Source organism: Myxine glutinosa, chromosome 2 (genome assembly GCF_964187855.1).
Source record: "Myxine glutinosa chromosome 2, kmMyxGlut1.1, whole genome shotgun sequence".
Classification (NCBI taxonomy): Eukaryota; Metazoa; Chordata; class Myxini; order Myxiniformes; family Myxinidae; genus Myxine; species Myxine glutinosa.
Genome location: NC_136262.1, coordinates 47,835,527 through 47,859,378, shown reverse-complemented (window position 1 = coordinate 47,859,378; position 23,852 = coordinate 47,835,527). Strand labels below are relative to the sequence as shown.

General features: G+C 43.8%; 1 protein-coding gene across 5 annotated transcripts in view; it reads right to left on the bottom strand.

The window, feature by feature from the left end:
* The window catches only part of PUF60 (poly(U) binding splicing factor 60), a 62,921-nt gene that overhangs the window by 13,445 nt on the left and 25,624 nt on the right, over positions 1-23,852 (bottom strand). For all 5 annotated transcript variants that reach the window (XM_078773235.1, XM_078773236.1, XM_078773233.1 and 2 more), the window contains 5 exons: positions 21,941-22,030; positions 1,005-1,154; positions 739-831; positions 419-632; positions 86-276 (listed from right to left, as the gene is read on the bottom strand). In XM_078773235.1, coding sequence (XP_078629361.1) covers positions 86-276; positions 419-632; positions 739-831; positions 1,005-1,154; positions 21,941-22,030 — 738 coding nt within the window. The remainder of the gene's footprint in view (positions 1-85; positions 277-418; positions 633-738; positions 832-1,004; positions 1,155-21,940; positions 22,031-23,852) is intronic.

The following is a 23,852-nucleotide window of genomic DNA, read 5'->3' as shown; positions in this document are numbered from 1 at the left end:
TTTGTGTATATAATTTATGAACAATGCTTGCAATTAATGTATTACTCGACAGAGAAATTGACCACTCGAGAGAATAAACACTCACCTGAGCCGTGATCTTGGCAGTGACAGCTGCCGCTGCAACAGCAGCGGCAGGAGGTAATCCCCCTGGCAAGGATGTTGAGACAAGGGCAGTTGGTGGCGTGATTGCCCGACCAACTCTCAGATACTGGCCTCCCAAGTCAAACAGGTTCATGGAAGCTACAGCATCGGAGGCCGACTGGTTGCGCTCGTACTCTGCCGAACAGGGATGGCACACCTTTGGAGAAACTCCATGATCGAAGGTCCACAAAAATATCCCCATGTCTCTAACTTCGACAAAATGCTGTTACAAAATGACAAATGGATAAAAACAATAGGTTTGCATTCCTTGAGTTACCAATGAATCCATAGCCACGATGTTTCCCTGACATGGATTCACGTGCCAGCATACAGAACGTGATCTTTCCGAAAGCCTCAAAGACGCTTTTTATATCGTCGTCTGACAGATCTGGATGAACAGACGCCACATAAATACGATTGTAGGTCTTGGCCTCCTGAGCAAGGGCATCAATGATGGGCTGCGCTTGGCCAATATTGCTTGGTCGGCCAACCTGTAAGCGAGAGGAGCACAAACTCGAGCCGTTTCTGTTTAACTACTAGTTCTTCTACAAGAAACGCCACATACCATATATTTTGGGGATTATCCAATGTCTTTACCTTCACGTGCCTCCCCCCAATCATCATGTTATTCATCTGATCCAGAGCAAGCTGTGCGGCTTCTGGCAACTCATATTCGACAAAGGCAAAGCCCTGCCAACAGGACATGATGTTATTTAAAGAGGTTTTGTGAATGCAAGTAGTAATACAATGAAGATTCACTCTCCCACACATATTGATTTGCTACAATCAACAGGCTTGGCCTACAAAGCCAGGACCTAGACAAACAGGCTCCATGGTCTCGCAAAGCACAAAACTGAAGTTACCTTATGCTTCATGGTGATGGAATCGTATGACATGTCTATGGTCTTGATGGCACCGAATGGTGTAAAGGCTTGTCTGATGGTATCCTCTCCGATCTCGTAGTAAATTGATCCAATGTACACTCGACACATAATAGCCAGGGCCCTCTGTCTCTACATCATTAATTCAAACAAAAAGGCAGAAGCTCGAAATTAGTTCATAATCATCACGGTCGGCTGTGCTCCCGTGCACCGGAGGGAATTGTGAATACAAAAAGGGAATGCCTTGAAAAACATTAACAACTAGAACTGCAATCAGTAGAGCACATTCCTCTGCCAGACTGAACGGTTTAAGTTTTGTATCCAATCGATAAGCAAAGATCTGGATCCGATCCAGACCTGGACCAAATTCGAATTGACTTGTTCTTGTCAATGAAGCAACTCATCCACCTAGTTTTGTTAAAACTGATCCACAACTTTTTCAAATATGCTATATATATCGTTTTGGCCCCATATCTCAATGGTGAAGACTCACACAAAAAATAAAAACCTCTCATACCCGGATCTGGATTCGGACCTTCATCAAAATAAAATTGTTTCGTCCTTGTCAAATGCAACCTGTCCACCAAGTTTCATCCGAATCCGTCCACATGTTTTTTTGAGATATCCTGCTATATATCAGTTTTAGCCCCATCATTCAATGGTGAAGAATCACTTTTTAAATTCTAGTATCAGATCCGGACCTTCAGCAAAATCTAATTATTTCATCCTTGTCACACATCGAACATCTCCACTAATTTTCGTGATTTAGGGATACTTTTCCAGGTTTATTGTGTTCATGTTTGTTTACAAATTGCATCTGATAGTCTGTTGAGCATTTTACATAATCAGCTCGTTCTACACTCGTTGCTCTGTGCACCTGGTTGAGTTCCATCAGGCTGCTCGCTCCTAGTCTCGGCAGGTACATTCTCTGGATGCACTGGTTTTTGTAAAACATTTTGTTCACGATACATTTTATATGATACATGATACATTTTGTGAAGTCTGCGCGTCGTAAAAGACGACTAAGAGGGTTGGCGTCAGGAAGGGCATCCGGCCATAAAAACATTGCCTCAAAAAGGGAACCATGACAATTACAACTACATATGGGCAGGGTACAGCCCGAAGTGGAGATCGGTTTCTGAGGTTTGGGACATGGAATGTAGGGACAATGACAGGGAGATCAGGAGAAGTGGTGGAAGTATTGGTCAGAAGAAAAGTGGACATATGTTGTGTGCAAGAGACGAGATGGAAGGGAAGTGGTGTGAGAATGGTGAAGGGTAGGCAGGGACAGAAATACAAGTTTGTGTGGCAAGGGTGCCCGGAGGGCGTGAATGGTGTTGGTGTCCTGTTTTCTGAGGAGTTTGTAGACAGTGTGGTGAGTGTGACGAGAGTGAGTGATAGGTTGATGATGGTGAAAATGATGATTGGAAAGCTCTTGGTGAACGTCATCTCGGGATATGCTCCGCAGGTTGGTCGAAGCGATGAAGAAAAGGACACGTTCTGGTGTGCGATAGAGAAGCTGATGGAAAACGTGAAAGATGAGGAAGTTGTTGTGGTAGGAGGAGACCTAAATGGACATGTGGGAAGGAGTATGGATGGTTTTGACGGAGTTCATGGGGGTTACGGATATGGTGTGAGAAATGGAGAAGGTGAAAGGATTTTGGAGTTTGCTGATGGAGCTGATTTGTTGATTTGTAATACTCAGTTCCAGAAAGAGGATAATAAGCTTGTTACATACACGTCAGGTGGGTCGACGACAACCGTTGACTACCTGATGGTGCGTAGGCGAGATAGGGGGCACCTCCGGGACACAAAGGTGATCCCGGGGGAGGAGGCTGTTTCACAGCACCACTTGGTTGTCTGCGACGTAAGGGTGAAAGGTGCGAGGAGAGCTCGGCGGGTGAAGTACCAACCGAGAATGAAGGTGTGGAGGTTGAAAGAGGTGACAGTAAGGGAGGCATTAAAAGAGAGGCTGAGTAGGGTCGAGGATGATGTGGTTGAGCTTGAAAGTGGTTGGATGTCGATGAAAGCTAGTCTGTTGGGAGCCGTTGGTGAGGTATGTGGATGGACAAAAGGACCACCGAGGCACTCGGAAACATGGTGGTGGGATGATGAAGTTGGAAAGAGGATTGACGAGAAGAGGAAGAAGTTCAAGGAGTGGCAGAAGGCGAAGGGTACGGGAGCAGAAACAGCAGAGCATGAAAGTTATAAGGCAGCCAGGAAGGCTGCAAAGAAAGAGGTAGCAAAGGCGCAGGAGGCATGTAGGAAAATGTTCGGAGAACGCTTGGATTCGGAAGAGGGTCAGAAAGCAGTATTCAGGATTGCAAAGCAGATAGCGAAAGAGAGGTGTGATGTGATGGGGGTGAGTTGCTTGAAGGATGAAGTGGGACAAATCGTTGTCGACCCAGATGGAATTAAAGGAAGATGGAAAAGATATATGGAAATGCTGTTGAATACAGAGAATGAATGGGATGGCAACATAGAGAGTAACCCTGTTTTAGGACCGGCAGAGAAGATAACTGAGAAGGAAGTTGAGGAAGCGATAAAAGCAATGAAGGGTAGAAAAGCGGGAGGGCCGACGGGAGTTGTGGGAGATATGTTGAAGGCAGCAGGAAGTTGGGGTGTGAAGAGAATGACAGAGATCTGTAATCTGGTGGTGAAAGAAGGCCGCATTCCAGTGGATTGGGAACTGAGTACCCTCGTCCCTCTATACAAGGGGAAAGGTGACCCTCTGGAGTGTGGCTCGTACCGAGCGATAAAGTTATTGGAGCATGGAATGAAGGTATTGGAAAGGGTGTTGGAGAGGAGGATAAGGAAGAAAGTGAAGATCGACGAAATGCAGTTTGGATTCATGCCAGGAAGGGGAACGACAGACGCGCTTTTCATTGTGAGGCAGTTGCAGGAGAAGTACATGGAGAAGAGGAAGAAGTTGTTTCTTGGGTTTGTTGATCTGGAGAAAGCATTCGATCGGGTACCACGCAAAGTATTGACATGGGCATTGAGGAAGTTAGGAGTGGAGGAATGGTTGATCAGAGTAGTGATGGCAATGTACAAAAGAGCGCGCACAGCTGTAAGGACGAAGGACGGGAACAGTGGTGAGTTTGAGGTGAAGGTGGGAGTGCATCAGGGGTCGGTACAAAGTCCACTACTATTTGTAGCTGTGATGGAGGTGCTGGCTCAGAACGTAAAGGAGGGTTTACCGTGGGAGTTGTTGTATGCAGATGATCTGGTGTTGATTGCGGAAAGTATGGATGGACTGAAGGAAAAGATGAACACGTGGAAGGAATGTATGGAGACAAAAGGTCTGAAGGTGAATATCGGAAAGACGAAGGTGATGGCAAGTGGTAAAGCATGTGGTGAGGTGGAAAGAACTGGGAAGTGGCCCTGTGCTGTGTGTAGGAAGGGTGTCGGAGTGAACTCCATTCAATGTACAATGTGCGCTGAGTGGGTTCATAAAAAATGTAGTGGTCTGAGAGGGTCATTAACCAGTGTGGCAGCTACATTCAAATGTAAGATGTGCACAGAGGGAGCTGCAGATGGAGGAAATGTTGAGTTGGATCTTGGAGACGGCATGAAGCTGGAAGGTGTGAAAACATTTTGCTACCTCGGAGACATGCTGAATGGAGAAGGTGGATCAGACTCGGCAACAGTTGCTCGAGTGAGATGTGCATGGAAGAAGTTTCGGGAACTGAGTGGCGTGCTGATGATGAGGGGAGTGTCGTTGAAGCTGAAGGGAAAGGTGTATGCTGCATGTGTGAGAAGTGTTATGATTTATGGGAGCGAGACATGGGTAATGAACGTAGAGCAGCAACGAAGGTTGGAAAGGGTGGAAATGCGAATGGTTCGGTGGATGTGTGGAGTATCGTTGAGAGAGAGGAAGACAAATGATGAATTGCGAAAGATGATGGGAATAGAGCCTGTGATTGATGCTGTGAAGAGGAACAGGTTGAGATGGTTTGGTCATGTGTTGAGGAAGGATGAAAGTGACTGGTTGAGAAGAGTGATGGAAATGAATGTAGAAGGAAGCAGAGGACGGGGAAGACCGAGAAAGACTTGGCTAAAGATGGTGGAAGAAGAAATGCGGGCAAGGGGGTTAACAAGGAGAGATGCAGAAAATAGGGCAAAATGGAGAAGATTGTCATGGGGACTGCAAGGCTAACCCCCGCTCTAGCAGGGAAAATGGCCTTTAAAATGCATGTTGTTGTTGTATACATTTTGTGAAGTGAAGCCCATGATACATGATACATTTTGTTCTGGTTTTGATGTCTAACTTGTTGATTTCTCATTGGGGCCAGTCTATTATTCCACAGCTATATTGCAACTGGTATTGCACGCTGGTTTATGGCTTTGATTTTGTTTCTTGGGGAGAGGTATGTTTTCAGGATCAGCCTCATTCTACGTAGATATTCTTTGGCGATTGCTTTGCACATTTGTTTGTAACACATTTGGTGGCCCTCTTCTTGTCCGAGGTATTTGTATGATGCTTCGTTTTCTAACTTCTGTATTGTTGTTTCAAGGTCAATTTTTATGTTGTCTGTTTTTGTTGGTTTACCTTGTACAAATGTGCACTTGTCTCGTCCAAATTCCATTTGAATGTCCTCGGAGAACTGTTTTACTAGTTTTAGTTGTCAATTTTTCGTCAATTGGCGAGAAGAGCTTTAAATCATCCATGTATAGTAGATGTGTCACCTTTCCCATTTCTTTGGATGTTCTTCTATTGGTTGTTGGGATGTATCCATGTGCTTGTTCATTGATGAGGTTATTTAGTGTGTCCAGACCCAGACAAAACAGAAGGGGGGGGGGGGGGGGGGGGAGACTGTCTCCTTGGAAGATTCCACGCCGTATCTTCACATTTGGTGTTTCAATATTTCCTTCTGAGTGCTGTAAAATCAATGTTGTAGTCCAGAGCTCCTTTGCTTTCTCAATTCGTTTGATTATTTGGGGATTGATTTTATATATTTGCATGCATTTTATCATCTACAAATGTGGAACACTGTCAAAAGCTTTCTTATAGTCTATCCAGATGGTGTAAAATTTAGTTCTTCACATTTTGCAATTTTCAAGTATAGCCTTGTTCAGTAGTAGGTTGTCAGTTGTTCCATAACACCCTCTCTTACATCCCTTTTGTTCTGCCTTTAAACCTCCTTGCTGTGTTAGATGATGGTACATCATTTCTGTGACGATTCCTATCAGCAGTTTGTATGTGGTTGGTGTGCATGTTATCGGCTGGTATTTGTGGGGAAGTTGGGTTTCCTCCGATTTTTGGGATGAGAAAGGTGTTCCCATCTATGAACCACTCATCCGCTGCCTTTTCCCCTTGAATCAGTTTGTTAAATGTCCTGGCGTAGTGATTGTGAAGAGCATCAAGTTGTTTTAGCCAGAAATTTGGAATTCCATCTGGGCCTGGGCTTTTGAAATTTGGCATTTTTTAAAGTCATTTTCAAAACTTCTCTTCATCAATTAATCAATGGGGCCATTTCCTCGAGATGTTGCTTCTTCTTTTTCAAGTTTGGGATCCATTCTGCTTCCTTGTTATGTTCTTTGATCTTCAAAAATTCCTTTCCAGAATTCTTACAGTTTTTCTTTTTCAGGGGGAGTCAACACATTCTTTTTTTGTTTTCCCAATTCACGGTAAAATCTCTTTGGGTTACTTTCAAACATGTGGTTTTGTTTTCTCCTGTTGTTTCCTTATTCATAGTTTTTTATTTTCCTTGCTATCATTTCTATTTTGAGTTTGTATTCAGCACCCAAGGTCTTTGTCTTCGATTTTGTGTTTGTTTTTTATTCTTTCGATTCTCTTCGTTAGTTTTGGATGTCTGTTTCCTTTCCTGAACTGTTGTATTTGTCCGACTTCCTTCCGCAGTTGCTCTCTTTGGGTCTCTAATCTCCATCTCCAAGGTGGAATTTGGTTTCTATTTGTGGGTCCTGGTTTTTTTTTTCTTCTGGTGTTGTTTGCCCGTTACTTTTTCTTGAATGAATAGCTCCGCTGCGAAACATACAACATTGATTTCCTTCAAAGTGGATGATTTCGAAATCGTTTTTAATTGAATGATGGGTTTGCCTCATTAAGATTTTTGAGCGTTTATTGATTTCTATGTGATGAAATTTTGGTCTGAGTTTTATCAATTTCATCTCCTCCATTTTGTTGGCTCGATTTTGTTACCCTCTCTCTCGCTCTCTCTCCCACCCCTCTCGCTCTCTCTCCCACCCCTCTCGCTCTCTCTCCCACCCCTCTCGCTCTCTCTCCCACCCCTCTCGCTCTCTCTCCCACCCCTCTCGCTCTCTCTCCCACCCCTCTCGCTCTCTCTCCCACCCCTCTCGCTCTCTCTCCCACCCCTCTCGCTCTCTCTCCCACCCCTCTCGCTCTCTCTCCCACCCCTCCCTTCTCCTCTGCAAATAAAATGAATACAGAAAAACTTAGCATCAGGAGGTGTGAACACAGGATACAACAGAAAAGTATGCAAACTGGCATCACAAGTGGCAGGCAAATTACATCCATGCTAAAGATGATTAACAATCCAGGTTAAAAAAACCCAAAACAACTAACAATCCAAACAGCAACATGATAATTATCCTGTGACTAGCTCGGTCTACGCAAGCTCAGAATCCAAATCCTTAAAGCAGACGCCTGACAGATTTGCACCCACATCCTCTAGGATGGCATACTAGAGTTTTCACCACTTTGCAACCACCATATCTGGTTTAAAGTTTTGATTGCCCAACATATAAATTCAGTCATACGAGCACAAATAGAATGCAGTTTATACCATGAAGGTATGTCATAACATGGTGCTTAACTCATTTCAACATAAATGACTCATGATGACGATAAGCATATGAACACAAAATGGACCAAAATTAAAATAAAATAAAATTTAAAAAAAGAAAGAAAAGACGTTGCCCTAAAAATTATGCCGATGGACTCGATGATGATCGAGATCAAGCCTGTGGCTTAGATGTTTATCCATCGTCATCCTCCATAACAGCTCGATCTTCAGAGTACATCAATGCAATTTTGTCGCAGGGAAGGAAATCTTTTTCATGAGTGTTCAACTTTGTGTTCAGACATGCATCGTCATCTTGAGTCAACGCTTGGCAATTCAAATGTACAGTAGTACATTGTAGCATAAGCAAATGAACATTGTTATTAATTGGGTACACCAGACATTAGAAGTGATAATAGCTACAATGAAAAAATAAAGAAAGAAGAGAAATCAATTTCTTCACAAATTTGAATAATCTCAGGAACACATCTATTCCATTCGCAAAAAGACTGGTTATAGTTGGGAAAATCCATCTTCAGCTAGTAGAGCTGCTCAGCAGGCCATGCTTAGTCCAGTTTGACGTTTTCACCACAGGGTGGGTCTTTCTCCAGTCCACGATGGAAACCACTTTACTTGGTGGTCCAGTGGACAGCTGTACTAGTTGATTATGCCTTCAGTTTTGAATAAGTATATATGCTAATTAAAGATTAGACTGCATAAACAATTAGAGAGTTCATAGAATACATTACTCCGTGCAGTATTCAAGTAGAGTTGGACCTCAACAATTGTGGGTTCCGCATATTCGCAGCTCATAGCATGTGACCTGCTTGTACATTTGCACCTCCCGTATTCGCGGTAAAAAAAATGTATATTTCATTTTTATTTTGCACATCAGGACTGGTCTCCTATATCCACCGCCGCTGATATTAATTCATCCTGGGATTTCTTCTACAGGAACCTGCTCTCATGCACAGATTCATCACATCTCTTCAATTATCGTACCCATCCTCCCACTCTTGGTACTCTGAATCCTGTAGTGAGGCAGTTGCTTTAAAACAACTTGCATTCTCCTCCTGAAAGGCAAATCCAACTGAAGCCAAACTCACATCATTCCATAAAGCTTGCAACAAGTGTGCTTATTCTCTCAAGAGCCAGAAAACAACATCTGTCCAAATCTCAAGAATGAGCTTTCAAACTTGTCTCTCTCCTCTAAAACCTGGTGGCACCTTGTCAAGACTTTCACCCTCTGCCCTCTCTGTGTTTTGTCCTACTCAGGTATCTGCAGGATGCACACAGTCCACCAGCAACCCCATATGGAACCACCTTTCATACTCTCTTCAATGTCATTCTTCCCTCCAAGTCTTCAAGACAGCTGTTCACCACCATCTCAAGTCATCCCCCATCCAAAATCATGATCTTTTCTACACCTGTTAAACCATCCCCCACCCCCTCCCAAACATTTTGCTTATGTATCCATCTTGTCCACCCTTTGCGTTCTCCCTTACCCCTCAAAATCATGATCTTTTCTACACCTGTTAAACCATCCCCCACCCCCTCCCAAACATTTTGCTTATGTATCCATCTTGTCCACCCTTTGCGTTCTCCCGTACCCCTCATCGTTACCTGCATCCCTTGTTTCACTGTCTGTCAATTATCTTCCTCCACCCTGCTGTTGGTGTTTCCACTTTCCCCTGCTGTTTCTTTTGTTATGTTGGTTCCTGATTAATTATGTGTCATAGCTCTTCCACGAGCCGAGACCATGCAGTAAAAAAAAGATTTTTTTTTTAACCCCCATTCAAGCAATGCCCCCACATTCGCGGATTTGACATTCACGGCATTTTCCAGGAACATGTCCCCCGCGAATATCGGGGTCCAACTGTATATACTTCAATTTAAATAAAGTAATGATTTTGAAGATCGTTTAAAAAAATTCCAGAAGCTCAGCGCTATTGAAGCAGTCTCATACACCACCTTATTTAACATGTCCAGGTACTGCGAAATGGGAGTTTTCGAAGTGCAAAGAAGGCGATTTATGTTCTACAGTGTTCAAGTAGATAAAATTCAATTTAAATATATAATTTAAATATAGACTGTGTGTATATATATATATATATATATATATATATATATATATACGTATATATATACGTATATATATATATATACAGTATATATATATATATATATATATATATATATATATATATATATATATATATATATTTATGAATGAATGAATGATCTGGTGTGTTTTGTTGGTGAGTGGTGAAGGGTGTAAAGGTGGGTGTTTGAGTGTTCCACCATGTTTGTTTGGTGCTGTGGATTCTGGATGCGGAGGTGTTGTTGTTGTAGTCTGCATTCGCACTGGCTGGGGTGGGGGTATTTACGCATCCAGGTGTAATTGCTGCATGTGGATGTGTATGTGCCCCTGCTGGCCCACCTTAGCTGACCGTATCGAGGTTGAAGGGCCGAAACGGGATGATGCTGAGGACCTCGACTGAGGACCCGGTCAGTGCGGCACACTTGTGACCTGGTGTGTTTTGAATTTTTAAATATATACATATACTGTATATATATATCTGTATATATATATTAGGGTGCATCAAACGCCCAACTATTTTTAAAAAGATGTTGGATTGATCTGTCCCAAATTTTATTTTGTTCCAATCATAAAATAAAGTTGCTATGCAAAATTTGGTAAGGTTTGGACATCATCTTCTGGGTCCACCTCACCATTTCATATTTTGAGTCGGTAGTATCAGAGTTGGAAATTTGATACGCAGCTGTTTTGAGGCCCATAAATAAAAATGAAAGGATTGACTGATTGCTACATATAATAACTCTTTGTAAAGGTATTATTGTGCTCTGTAGCAATATATCATCATCATAGGGATAGGGATACAATTCATTTATATACAAATAGTCAAAATAATGATTTTTTTCAAAATATGGATATAAAGCTAAATTAAGAGTATTTTTAAAATATAATATATAAATTAAAGAATATCCTGAATGTTGTAGTCATCTTGTCTTTACAGAGATCTTTTAACTAGACAAGATGATTAAAACAATTATTAGGCTATACTCTAATAAAATTGGATAATTGATTTATTTGTTGTACATAATTATGAAATGACATTATTGTTACTAATACTACCTTTTTCTTTCAGATAAAACAATGGATGGCACAGTAAAGAAAGCATCTGTTGCAACAAGAGAGTCCACCAAGGTGTTTGGTCTTGGGAAGTGCCATAACTGAACAAGATTCCCAGATCAATGGCACCAGACTTCCAACTTGTTTACAAGTACTACGTTGTTTCATGTGGCACACGGAAGATGGCAAACTTGAACGACGCTCTCGGTGGGAATCAGCAAAGCTTGTACTGCAGAAAGTGACACCATTTTATGGCAAGGCTAATATTCCTATCATCTCTGAACGCAAGGCTATTGAGAAAATTATCAAACTTGCAGATGATAATTCCAAGCTTAGATCAATCCCTATCAACCGAAGAACAACTCCAGCAAGCATCACAAAGGTGAATCAAATGGAGATGAAATTTATGGAGACATTTCCCTTGTGGCCCAATGATGCTAGTTCTCACATCAAGAATCCTGAAGACTTAGCATTCCTGGAATCTATGAAGACAGATCGCTGTGCAACATTTGGCTGCCAAGATAAACTGTTGGCAGATAAGATGCAGCGTAAAGTGAACCGCGAGGAAAAGGAATCAGAGAGGCGAGCAAGTATGGAGCTGGAGTTCAACATAAATACTACAACCACTGTGTATAATATTAGTGACAGTGATGAAGAAGTAACTCTTGGACCTTCAACAAGCACACCAACAACCTCAAGAAGTCATCATCGTTTAGTTAGACCTGGCACATCAGTTTTCATTCCACATGACATCCTGAAGAGGCCCAGTCTTGTTTCACTGGCAACAAGGATGAAGATGACACCAACCCAACAGGCTGCTTTCACAGAAGCTCTTATTGAAGAAACAGGAGGGGATGTAGCGAAGGTGTCAACATCATATGCTACAGCAGATAAATCAAGACGCAAAATTGGACAGCATATTGCTACTACCTGTAAGGACAAATGGATACCTCCGAAGCTTGCTACGTTGCACTGGGACTCAAAGCTGCTTCCATGCTTAACTAACCAAAACACTTTTGAAGAACGCCTGGCTGTGCTTTTGGGTTCTCAAACTGATATGAAGCTGCTGGGTGTTCCATCCTACAAGCCTGGAACAGACCGTAAATCTGGAGATATAATTGCTCAGCTGACTAATAACCTACTTGAATCATGGAACTGCCAAGAGAATGTTGTCAACTTGACATTTGACACAACTGCATCTAACACCGGCCACATCAGTGCAGCTTGTGTAACAATTCAACAACGGCTTAACAAAGCTCTTCTGTGGTCAGGCTGCAGACACCACATTGGTGAAGTCATTCTTACGCATATTTTTACTGATCTTAAAGTTGAAGCATCTCAGTCACCAGATATCTTCCTCTTCTCAAGGTTTCGCAAGAACTTTGAAATGTTTCCACACACATTCAATGAACCACTTTCACGATTTGATCCATCTCAACTAAATGAAGCAGCAACAAGTTTGACAAGTGACTGGCAAAATAATGTTCTCAGACTCTGTCACACCGAGCAATCTCTAAGACGTGATGATTATTTGGAATTTGTTGATCTGTGTACTGTATTCCTTGATGGTGAAGTAGCTGAACATCAAATAACCTTCAAGCGTCCTGGTGCACTGCATAAAGCCAGATGGATGGCGAAGCTCCTCTACTCAATCAAATTATGTCTCTTCGAAAAACAAATCGCTGATCTTCCAGCAGGTACAATTACCACAGAAAAACAAGTGCCAAAGATCAGAGAATTTGTCACGTTTGTCACTCTAGTATACAGCTCCTGGTGGATGACATGTACCTCTGTCACCGATGCCCCATGGAATGACCTGCAGCTCATCTCCAAACTGAAACAGTATGAAGCTGTCAATGCTGGAATCTCAAGAAGTGCCCTGAAAGCCTTCAAACGACATCTCTGGTACCTCACAGAAGAGATGGTTCCACTTGCCCTCTTCAGCTCAGTTGTTCCTCATGACCATCGCCGTGCTCTGGCAGACAGACTTCTGGAGGTTCAGCCAGATTTTCCAGTAACCAACCCACAAGGACGGTTTGGTACTGGGTTTGGAAAGCCCAGATTTCCTGATGACTTGACTGAGAAGACCACTCTGGCTGATTTTGTTGGACCAGATTCATGGTACCTATTTCATCATCTGAAGCTTGACTGGGCATTTCTAGTTACCGATGTTCAAGATGGACTAACTCTGCAGCCTACCAGACATCATGGACTAATGTTGAAGCCTTGAATGTGGTGAATGACTGCAGAAAGGGGAGTTAAGCTTAGCTCTGACTTCCTTTCAGCAGCCAGAAGTGAACACCACTACCAAAATGTGCTACAAGTTGTTGAGCACAACCGCAAGGAGAAACCGAATCTTCGAAAGCGAGCAGCTCAAGACTAAACTGTCAGAAATATCCATGAAAACTACAGTATCTTTGTTTTGTTTCTATTTTCATGTTCATCCATAGTCAGATGTACTCGTATTAAGATGATAAATGCTAAGATTGTGTATATATGATTCTACTGTAATAAAAATTATATCATTCTGGTATCTATAATATATATGATTATACCAATAAAATCATGATTTCGACTATTTGTGTATAAGTGAATTATATCCCTATCCCTATGATGATTATATATTGCTACAGAGCACAATAATACCTTTCCAAAGAGCTATTGTATGTAGCAATCGGTCAATCCTTTCATTTTTATTTATGGGCCTCAAAACAGCTGCGTGTCAAATTTCTGACTGATACTACCGACTCAAAATCTAATTTGCTGAGGTGGACCCAGAAGATGATATCAAAACCTTACCAAATTTTGCATAGGAACTTTATTTTATGACTGGAACAAAATAAAATTGGGGACAGAGTGTTTTCTTGACATAGGGGCGTTTGATGCACCCTAAATTATATATATACACACACACAGACTTGGCATTTAATATGGATTTTTTTTTCTTTCTTGACTTGGGTTTACTTTCTGCACTCAGTATATCAATCTGGTGAGTTTCTTTTACCCTTCGGTGATGTCTTTGTTGAAAGAACAATGTCTGATTGTCTTTCGCAGCAAGAAGTCAATAACAGGATTATATCACAGGTGGCGTGATAAAATGTAACGACAGGTACATTTGATGATTGGCTTCACAATCGGGTATATAAGGGTTGTTGCGTTCTGTATTAGTGGAAAACAACTGCTGCACATTATTGCCGCTTCCTCTGGATGTTATTGTTATTGCTGGATGTTATTATTCTGGATGTTATTGTTATTGTTACTGAATTACAAATGTTATTGCCGCTTCCTCTGGAGATGGTCCGTCAACTTGACAATGCTGTTTGTCATGGAGTGGTGGCCTTACGAAATTCTGGCATGAAACAGCGTGCTATTGCTCGGCAGTATGGCATCACTCAAGGTCAGGTGTCAAAGATCCTGAAACGAAATGCTCAGAGTGGTGTCCCTACTCCAATACTGAGGCCAGGACGTCCACACAGAACCACAAGGAGGGATGATCGCCAGCTGCACCGGTTAGTTCGCAATGGCCGTACCAAGTCAGCTAATCGGCTTAGGGCTGAGTGGCAGCAACTGACAAATGTGCCTGTATCCAGAAGGCTAGTCAACCAACGACTGGTTCAAGCAGGCTATCGTGCCAGGTGTCCCCTGAGAAAGCCACGCCTGACCAGACAACACAGCCAGCGCCGATTTCAGTGGGCCAGAGAGCACCGTCAATGGCAGCCAGGACACTGGAATCACGTGACCTTCAGTGACGAGTCTAGATTTCTGGTCTATCGTCAAGATGGCCGCGTCCGAGTGCGCAGACAAGTGCATGAAGCCCACAACGAAGATTGTATAGTGCCAGGAGTCCAAGCTGGAGGTGGTGGGGTGACCATTTGGGCTGCTTTTCATGCAGGGGGCAAAACTGACCTGGTTGTTCTGAATGGAAACCTGAACCAGTTCAAGTACAGGGTCATTCTGGAAGAAACATTGTTTCCATTTGCTCGTGCAGCCTTTCGAGGAAACTTTGTCTTCCAAGATGACAAGGCACGGCCTCATCGTGCTCGCATGATCCAACACTTTCTTGCTGACCGTGGTGTCGAGCATATGGAGTGGCCTGCCATGTCCCCGGATATGAATCCGATAGAGAACTTGTGGGCAGAATTAACGCGTCAAATCGACCACTTGGACCAGCAGCCGACCTCTGTGCGTGAATTGCAGCAGGCTATTGTCACTGCATGGCAAGCGATTCCTGTCCAAACCTTGGCAAATCTCGTGAACAGCATGCCTGAACATGTACGTGCTCTCCTGAATGCTCGTGGGGGTTACACGAAGTACTGAACTGTAATTCTACTGTCCGTAATCCCAGTCATAATTTAGCTTTTGTTGAAATTTTTTAAAACTAATGTGCAAAATAAAGATATACTTCTGGAAAACGTACAGAAGTTTAACACAGTACTGTCCGTGAATTGAGTTCGATATCAGTTTACATCACTTTCAAGGATCAATTTATTTGCTTCGAAATGTCAAATGTGGTTTTTGTTTCTTTTAAAGGTCACATTAACAAAATCTAGAATAATTTAAACATAATTCCAATGAACTTTTGGTTCTAAGTCATCTTGAAAAATAAGTTCACCCCCACAAAAAAAAAATTCCATATTAAATGCCGCAGAATTAAATATTATATATTTCTGTTCTGCCTGCCTGTATATATATATATATATATATATATATATAAAATATATATATATATATATACATATATAAAACTTGATTCTGGAATTTACTGCCATTAATGCAGTATCTATTACACCACCCAAGTTAACACATTACATTAATTATTCATGCCTGTTGTGTGTCCATTATGACGTTCTTAAAAACTAAGTTTCCTGCTTGGAATGAATTTTGTTTAATTGCCAGGCAGGCAGACAGAACAGAAAAGTTATCCCGATCCACTCTGCGTATGTGCATTCGGGACAAATTCAGAGACAAAGTGCTGTAAAATGGCAAACTTGTTTTCCTATTCATGTTCGGATTCATGATCCAAATAAGACATCTATCTATATTATAAAAGGACCCATGTCCATCTGTCTGTTTGTTTGTCATGTTATGTTATAACTTGAGAACTGATTAACGGATTTCAATAAATCCAACTACAGTGGATTCAGGTAACTCCTGGGAGTGTTTGTGATTCCAAAATGGGTACATGGATGTCTTGTGTTTTTTTATGGGTCCATGGACAAACGTGTCGAAACTGCAAATGCCAACACGTGATGTTGGTTATTCATGCACAGAGAGCAGGATCTCCCAGGAATCCTTCTTTGTTAACTTGAGATCGGATTTCAATGAAACCACTCTCAGGAAGTAAACAGAACCACTTATCCCTCTCACTTCAAATATGTTTTATCCACCATGTTGATTTCACATCTCCACGAATCAAAATCATACAAATCATACATTTTCCCCATTTCTTTAATTTAATGTCTTTTTTAACACCAAACAACAACAACCTTTATTTTTTCAATTACGCAAAGATTGCTGTTCCCGTCAGTGAAGCGTCTGGTCTTATAAAGCGTCGGGCGTTGGGCAGGCGTCGGGTCTTAGTTCAATATAAATTAAGTTCCTCAATCATAAACTGACGTGTGTCGACACACAGATGGATGGACATGAACCAATTGCTTAACTCCACTTTTCGCTTTGCGGGCAAGGGATAATAACAGTTAAATAGGACAATTAAAGGAAAATAAAAACACCGACATGTTCTCTTCATCCTTTGCAATCAAGTTACAAATGAATATGATGACGTTCAAAATCTCGATCTCGCCGGCGAGGGCACGGTTTTTCGAAGCTGTACACACTCTCCACGTTTTTGAAGTTAAGTAATTGTTCACAATTGTATTTTTGTCGAAACTGTATTTATATTTCGGTGTGTGTACCTATAGTGTCCCAAGGAAGATTCTCGGTGTTAATCTTTCATACCTGTATAAAAAATCGTCGGTTATTTCGTGCCGCGTTTTTTGCGGCCTTGTACCTTGTTTCCGACCTTGAGGCTTTATTTTCTCTCAGCGGTCGATTGTGGTCAATTTACTTTCGTTCTCTCAGTTTTTCCCAGTCTTTTCACCCCATACCCTTGTTTAAAAAATGTTCCCTTGTTGATTCACCCCATACCATACCTTTTCACCCTTGTTTAAAATCTCAACTACAAAAAACAAACAAAAAAAAAAATTCCTTCTTTGTTCTTATTCATTCGTTCGTTCTTCGACGACGTGTTTCACCCTCATTTCCCCAGATAGTTTTCACTGTTCAATTTAAAAATGTTAAAACTTTCCCCTGAAGTGCTGTATTCTGTCATATAGTATAACACTTTTTTCTTCTTCTTCTTTAAAAGGTTGCTTTTGGCTTGCTCACCAAATCTATTCATTCCAAAAAAAAATTCCATCTCTTGCAATTCCTCTTTCCGACATTCCCTAAACTCACTGGCACTCCACTCACCTCCCCCCCCACCCCTCCAGCATCCTTAAACGTATCTCTGACTCACAAGGTCACAAGAAACTCATTTTGCAATAAATGTTCGTTTCCCATTAATCGTACAACACTTCCTAAAATCCAAACTCACTCCTCCCCTCCAAATCTTCCCCATTACCCATCCCTTTCAAATCTCCCCCCTTGCCCCTTCCCTCCTAAACTCCCCCCACACCCCACCCCTCCAAGACATCTCCTCACCCCTCCCCTCCTAAACTCCCCCCTCCCCTCCAAATCTCCCCCATCTCCCATCCCTTTCAAATACCCCCCCTTGCCCCTTCCCTCCTAAACTCCCCCCTCACCCTCCCCTTCAAATCTCCCCACCCTCATTTTTTCTCCATTTCCCCCCTCTCACCTCTCCTCCACAAAGCGTCCTCCCCGCTTCTTCCCCCTTCCAACTCTCACCTCCATCTCCCCCAACCTTCTTCCTCGCTCTTCCCCCCCCCCCCCCCCCTCAAATAACACCTCACTGTGCCTCACCCAATCACTATCAAACCGTCTGAAATCTCTGACACACTTTCAACAGCTCTCCCTAACTCTAACTCTTCTTCAACATCTAACTCTACCCCTACTCTACCCCTACCCTCCCCCCACCCCCCCCCCACCCCCCGTTCTGTATCCGATTCTCCCCCTTCCTCTTCATTAACGGTATGGACCTCAACCTCAAACATCCGGGGCCTTCGCTCAAACTTGACTGATCTCTCCATACAGGTTGCTTCTGACAAACCAGACCTGATCTGCTTAACAGAAACTTTCCTCCTTCATGTCATCTCTGATTCCTTAATATCTCTCCCGGGTTACTCCCACCTTCGGTAAGATAGACCTGAGCTTCGTCCTGGAGGTGAGGTTGCTATCTTTATAAAAAAAACTCTTCCTCACTCGCCCTGCGCTGCCCTCTCTCCACCTCACACCCAGGAGTGCCTCTGGCTACGGCCTCCCCTTCGCTCCCACCTTTTGTTCATATGTGTGTTGTACCGTCCACCAAACAGTGATGACTCCATCTACATCTCGCTGTCTGATAATATGGACCAACTTCTATCAACTCATCCCAACTCTCTCTTCCTCATATGTGATTTCAGTCGTCACCATGCCAGTTGGCTGGGTGTGGGGACCTCTCTCACCAGCCATGGCTCCTCAGCAAAGGACTTCTGCGACTCACTGGGACTGACAAAATCTGTCAATTTCCCGACCCGGTTCACACTTCCCTGCAAATGTCTGTTGCTCTTGTTCTGCTCCAATCGGCTCATCTGACAATGTGCTTGTTAAAGTGGACATCTCTCCAACCATTCTCAGAGAGCCTCCTCAGCGTCGACGAGTCTGGCATTTCACTCAGGCCAACTGGCACGGTCTTCAAGCAGCCATCAATCATCTGGACTGGTCTCCCATCTCTACCGCCTCTGACATCAACTCATCCTGGGAATTCTTCCAAAGTAAATTGCTCTCTCTCTCATGCACAGATTTATCCCATCTCGTCTTCAGTTGTCATACCCTTCCTCCCGTCCATGGTACACGGAATCTTGTGGTGAGGCGAGGCTGTTGCCCAGAAACAACTTCCCTTCGCCTCCTGGAAAGCAAATCCAAAGGAAGGAAATCTCATTTCCTTTCACAAAGCCCGAAACAAGTGTGTGCCCACCCTCAGGAGAGCCAGGAAACAATATCTCTCCACGCTCAAGACCAGACTCTCAAACCTGTCTCCATCTTCCAAATCCTGGTGGCATCTGGTCAAATCTGTTTCTGGTGCTTTTTCTCCCCCCCCCCCCCCTCCATCCCATCCCTTACCTCAAACGGCTACACAGCTGACTCCGCACATGAAAAAGCTGAATGCCTCAACTGTGTTTGCCACTAAATCTTGTGTCCCAAACCCATCCCTCCCTGTCCTCACCGAACCCAGCTGCTCCTGAACTCTGTGTCCTTTCCTCCTGACAAGGTGGATAAGTTTCTGTCAACGCTCGACACTGATTCTGCAACTGGACCTGACGGCATCAGCCCACGGGTCCTAAAATCCTGCTCTGCCGCTCTTTCATTCCCTCTCTTTTGCTCAAGGTCATCTGCCATCACCTTGGAAATCAGCCAACATCACCGCTTTACACAAAAAAGGTGCAAAAACAGATCCTTGCAACTACAGATCATCAATTTGGTTTCAGACCAGATCACGTCAGTGAAATCTCTGCTTCTGCATGCTGCTTCTGCTGTCTCAACAATGGATGGAGGTCCTCAATGCCAAACAGGAAATTAGAGCTGTCTCCCTTGAGATATCATGTGCCTTCAATATGGTCTGGCACCCCGCTCTGCTCAACAAACTCTCCTCCTATGGTATCCATGGAAATCTCCATGCATGGCTTGCGGACTTACTCTCTAGTCATCGTCAATGTGTGGCCCTGAATGAGTTCCTCTCATCTCCCCTTCCTATTCAGGCTGGAGTTCCCCAAGGCAGTGTTCTGGGCCCTGTGCTTTTTCTGGTCTTCATCAATGATCTCTCTGACTCTCTTGAAAATCCTCTCTATCGCTTTGCTGATGACTCCACTCTCTGCCGCTCCATCCCTCCCCTCATCGCTCAGATCGGCAGTCTGCAGCCTCCTCACTCTCTGCAGACCTGGACAAGATCACAGACTGGTCAAACAAGTGGAACATGTCTTTCAATCCTGACAAATCTCACACTCTTACTATGTCTCTCCGAAAAGACAGACTGGACAATCCTCCCATCCACTTTCTGAACAATCCTCTCCAAGAAGTTCTATCACTCAAGCTTTTGGGTCTCACTATCTGCCATGATCTTTCCTGGGAAAACCACATTTCAAATCTGGCCTCCAAAGCCAGTAGCCGACTGGGCATCCTCCGTCATGCGAAGTCCTTCCTTGGCACACATGAGCTCCTCACCACATACAAGGCTTTCATCCGCAGCTCAATGGAATACTGTTCTCCCCTCTGGGCCGGTGCTCCTGCCTCACACCTAGCTCGGCATCACGCTGTTGAAACCAAAGCTTTCAGAATCATTGGAATCTCCTGCGATGAAGCTAACTCCGAGGGCCTCTCACTTACTCACCGCAGGCAGGTTGGTGGTCTTTCTGTCTTCTACCGACTCCTCTCTGGCCTTGCTCCCCCAGCTCTCTCTGGGCTCTGTCCCCCAAATATTCCTACAGGTCGCACAAGATCTGCCAGCAACCCTCTTATGGTTAAACTGCCAAAATCAAGACTCTCTGCTCACCTTCACTCTTTTATTCCTCTTTTCTCCCGCCTCTGGAACAAACTCCCTCACTCTCTTCAATCCCACTCCTCCCTCCAGGTCTTTAAAACATCTGTTCACCACCATCTCTTATCTTCCCCCATCCAAAACCATGATCTTTTCTACCCCTGTTAATTCACCCCAGATCCACTTTTTTGAAATAACAACTTCTTTCCTGGAAGTCCTTGCAGTATACTTGTGTTTTCGACTTCTCCCACCCCCCGACCCCTTCCCACGCCTCCTCCTCCCAAGCCATCTCCCTCCCACAGATCTCCCGTTTTCCCTGTTCTCAAATGTTGTTTGTGTCAGACAAGTGTCTGTGTCAACAAGCACATGATCAGAAGTGTCCACTTGGTGTTTGCAAAAAAGCACCTAAAGGACTCTCAGACTGTGAGAAACAAGATTAAGTGGGCTTTCATGTGTCTTTCACTGAGGAGAGGCTTCTGTCTGGCCACTCTGCCATAAAGCCCAGATCGGTGGAGTGTTGCAGTGATGGTTGTCCTTCTGGAAGTTTCTACCATCTCCACACAGGATCTCTGGAGCTCAGCCAGAGTGACCATCGGGTTCTTGGTCACCTCTCGTACCAAGGCCCTTCTCCCCAGATTGCTGTTTGGCCGGGCGGCCAGCTCTAGTCCTGGTTGTTCCAAACTTCTTCCATTTAAGAATTATGGAGGCCACTGTGCTCTTGGGAACCTTCAATGCAGCAGAAATTTTTTTGTAGGCTTCCCCAGATCTGTGCCTCGACACAATCCTGTCTCTGAGCTCTGCAGGCAGTTCCTTCGACCTCATGGCTTGGTTTTTGCTCCGATATGCATTGTCAGCTGTGAGACCTCATACAGATAGGTGTGTGCCTTTCCAAATCATGTCCAATCAATTGAATTTACCACAGGTGGACTCCAATCAAGGTGTAGAAACATCTCAAAGATGATCAAGAGAAATGGGAGGCACCTGAGCTAAATTTCAAGTGTCATAGCAAAGGGTATGAATATTTCAGTTTTTTATTTTTAATAAATTTGCAAAACTTTCTAAAATCCTGTTTTCTCTTTGTCATTCTGGGGTATTGAGTGTAGATTGATGAGGAAAAAAATGAATTTAAACGATTTCAGCATAAGGCTGCAACACAACAAAATGTGAAAAAAGTGAAGAGGTCTGAATGCTTTCTGAATGCACTGTAGATGCAAATAAACAAATAAACCGTGACAGGTGTAAACCAGTTGGTAATGTTGTGTATTCCTCACAGAGCACGTGTCTGTTTGCAAACGCACTGAAACAGCCTTACCTGGAGGTTCGTGAGTTGTTGTTGTTGATGTGCAATTGTCTGTTTCACAAGGACACACTTGATACTCTGTTCCATCGCATACTTCTTTGCCTGTTTGAAGCATACAGGGTGGTGGAGGAAGTAGCGGTTGATGTAGACTGGCCGAATTTGCACCAAAACTGCACACAAAATGTCAGTGCAAAGATGGCATTTCTACCAGATGGTATTCTACAACAGAAAACAAGACAAAGATCACACAGTTATGTTCAAAATATGATCACAACTCAAATTCCCCCCCCCCCCCCCCCCCTTACCAACCCCAAGTCATAAACCTCCACCATACACACCCTCCCCTCCCCTCCAACCTGAAGTCTCCAATCACCTCCCCACTCAAAGCCCACAAACCCCCTCCCTTGTCACCCTTCCCACAACTCTAATTCCCCCCTCCCCCACCGACATTCCCCAACCACTCTTCCAACGCCAAAGTCTCAACCTCCTCCTCCCAATTCTGTCCCATCTTTGCTCTCCACCCTCCCCTCCCCCCTCCCTCAAAACCCCAACTCTGCCCTCTCCCTTCTCCACCCCCTCCATGCCCCCACTCAACCTCATTAAAGCGAAAGGGCATTCTTACATGGATCATTCCGCATATTATGAAACTGGGGTGTGTTCAGTTACCGCGTTTATTGCAGAGCGATCCCCAAGTGGCTTAAGCACTCAAACAAGCACTCCATTCAAAGCAGTCAAGGAACGGCTGACTGGCTAAGTGTAAACTAGCTGCTTCGTAACTGAACACACAACTGGAAAACTCAACAGAATACAGTATACATACAAAACGCCGACAAAGGCCATTTTCGGGATATCTGTTGTCAGGGAGAGGGCTTGGGAGAGAAGGAGGCATGGGAAGGCGGGGGAGGAGGGTGTGAAAGGTATGAAACACATGGGCACTGCTAGAACTTCCAAGAAAGAAAAAAGTCTGGATTAAAAAAAAAAAAATTGGATGGGGGAAGACAAGAGATGGTGGTGAATAGCTGTTTTAAAGACCTCGAGGGAGGAGTGGGCTTGAAGAGAGTGAGGTACTTTGTTTCAGAGGCGGGAGTAAAGAGGAATGAAGGAGTGAAGGTGAGCAGAGAGAGTCTTGATTTTGGCAATTTCACCAAAAGACGGTTACTGGCAGATCTTGTGTGACCTGTAGGAATATTTGGGGGACACAGCACAGATGGAGCTGGGGGAGCTAGACCAGATAGGAGTCGGTAGAAGACAGAAAGACCACCTACCTGCCTGCGGTGAGTGAGTGAAAGGCCCTCGGAGTTGGATTCATCGTGGTAGATTCCAATGATTCTGAAAGCTTTGGTTTCAACAGTGTGAAGACGAGCTAGGTGTGAGGCAGGAGCACCAGCCCAAAGGGGAGAACAGTATTCCATTGAGCTGCGGATGAAAGCTTTGTATGTGGTGAGGAGCTCAGGTGTGCCAAGGAAGGACTTCGCACGATGGAGGATGCCCAGTCGGCGACTAGCTTTGGAGGCCAACTTGGAAATGTGGTTTTCCCAGGAAAGATCATGGCAGATAGCGAGACTCAAAAGCTTGAGTGACACAACTTATTGGAGAGGATTGTTCAGAAAGTAGATGGGAGGGTTGTCCAGTCGGTCTTTTCGGAGAGACAGAGTAAGAGTGTGAGATTTGTCAGGATTGAAAGACATGTTCCACTTGTTTGACCAGTCTGTGATTTTGTCCAAGTATACAGAGATTGAGGAGGCTGCATACTGCCGATCTGAGGGATGAGGAATGGAGCGGCCGAGAGTGGAGTCATCAGAAAAGAGAAAGAGACGATTTTCAAGAGAGGCAGAGAGATCATTGATGAAGACGAGAAAAAGCACAGGGCCCAGAACACTGCCTTGGGGAACTCCAGCCTGAACAGGAAGGGGAGATGAGAGAA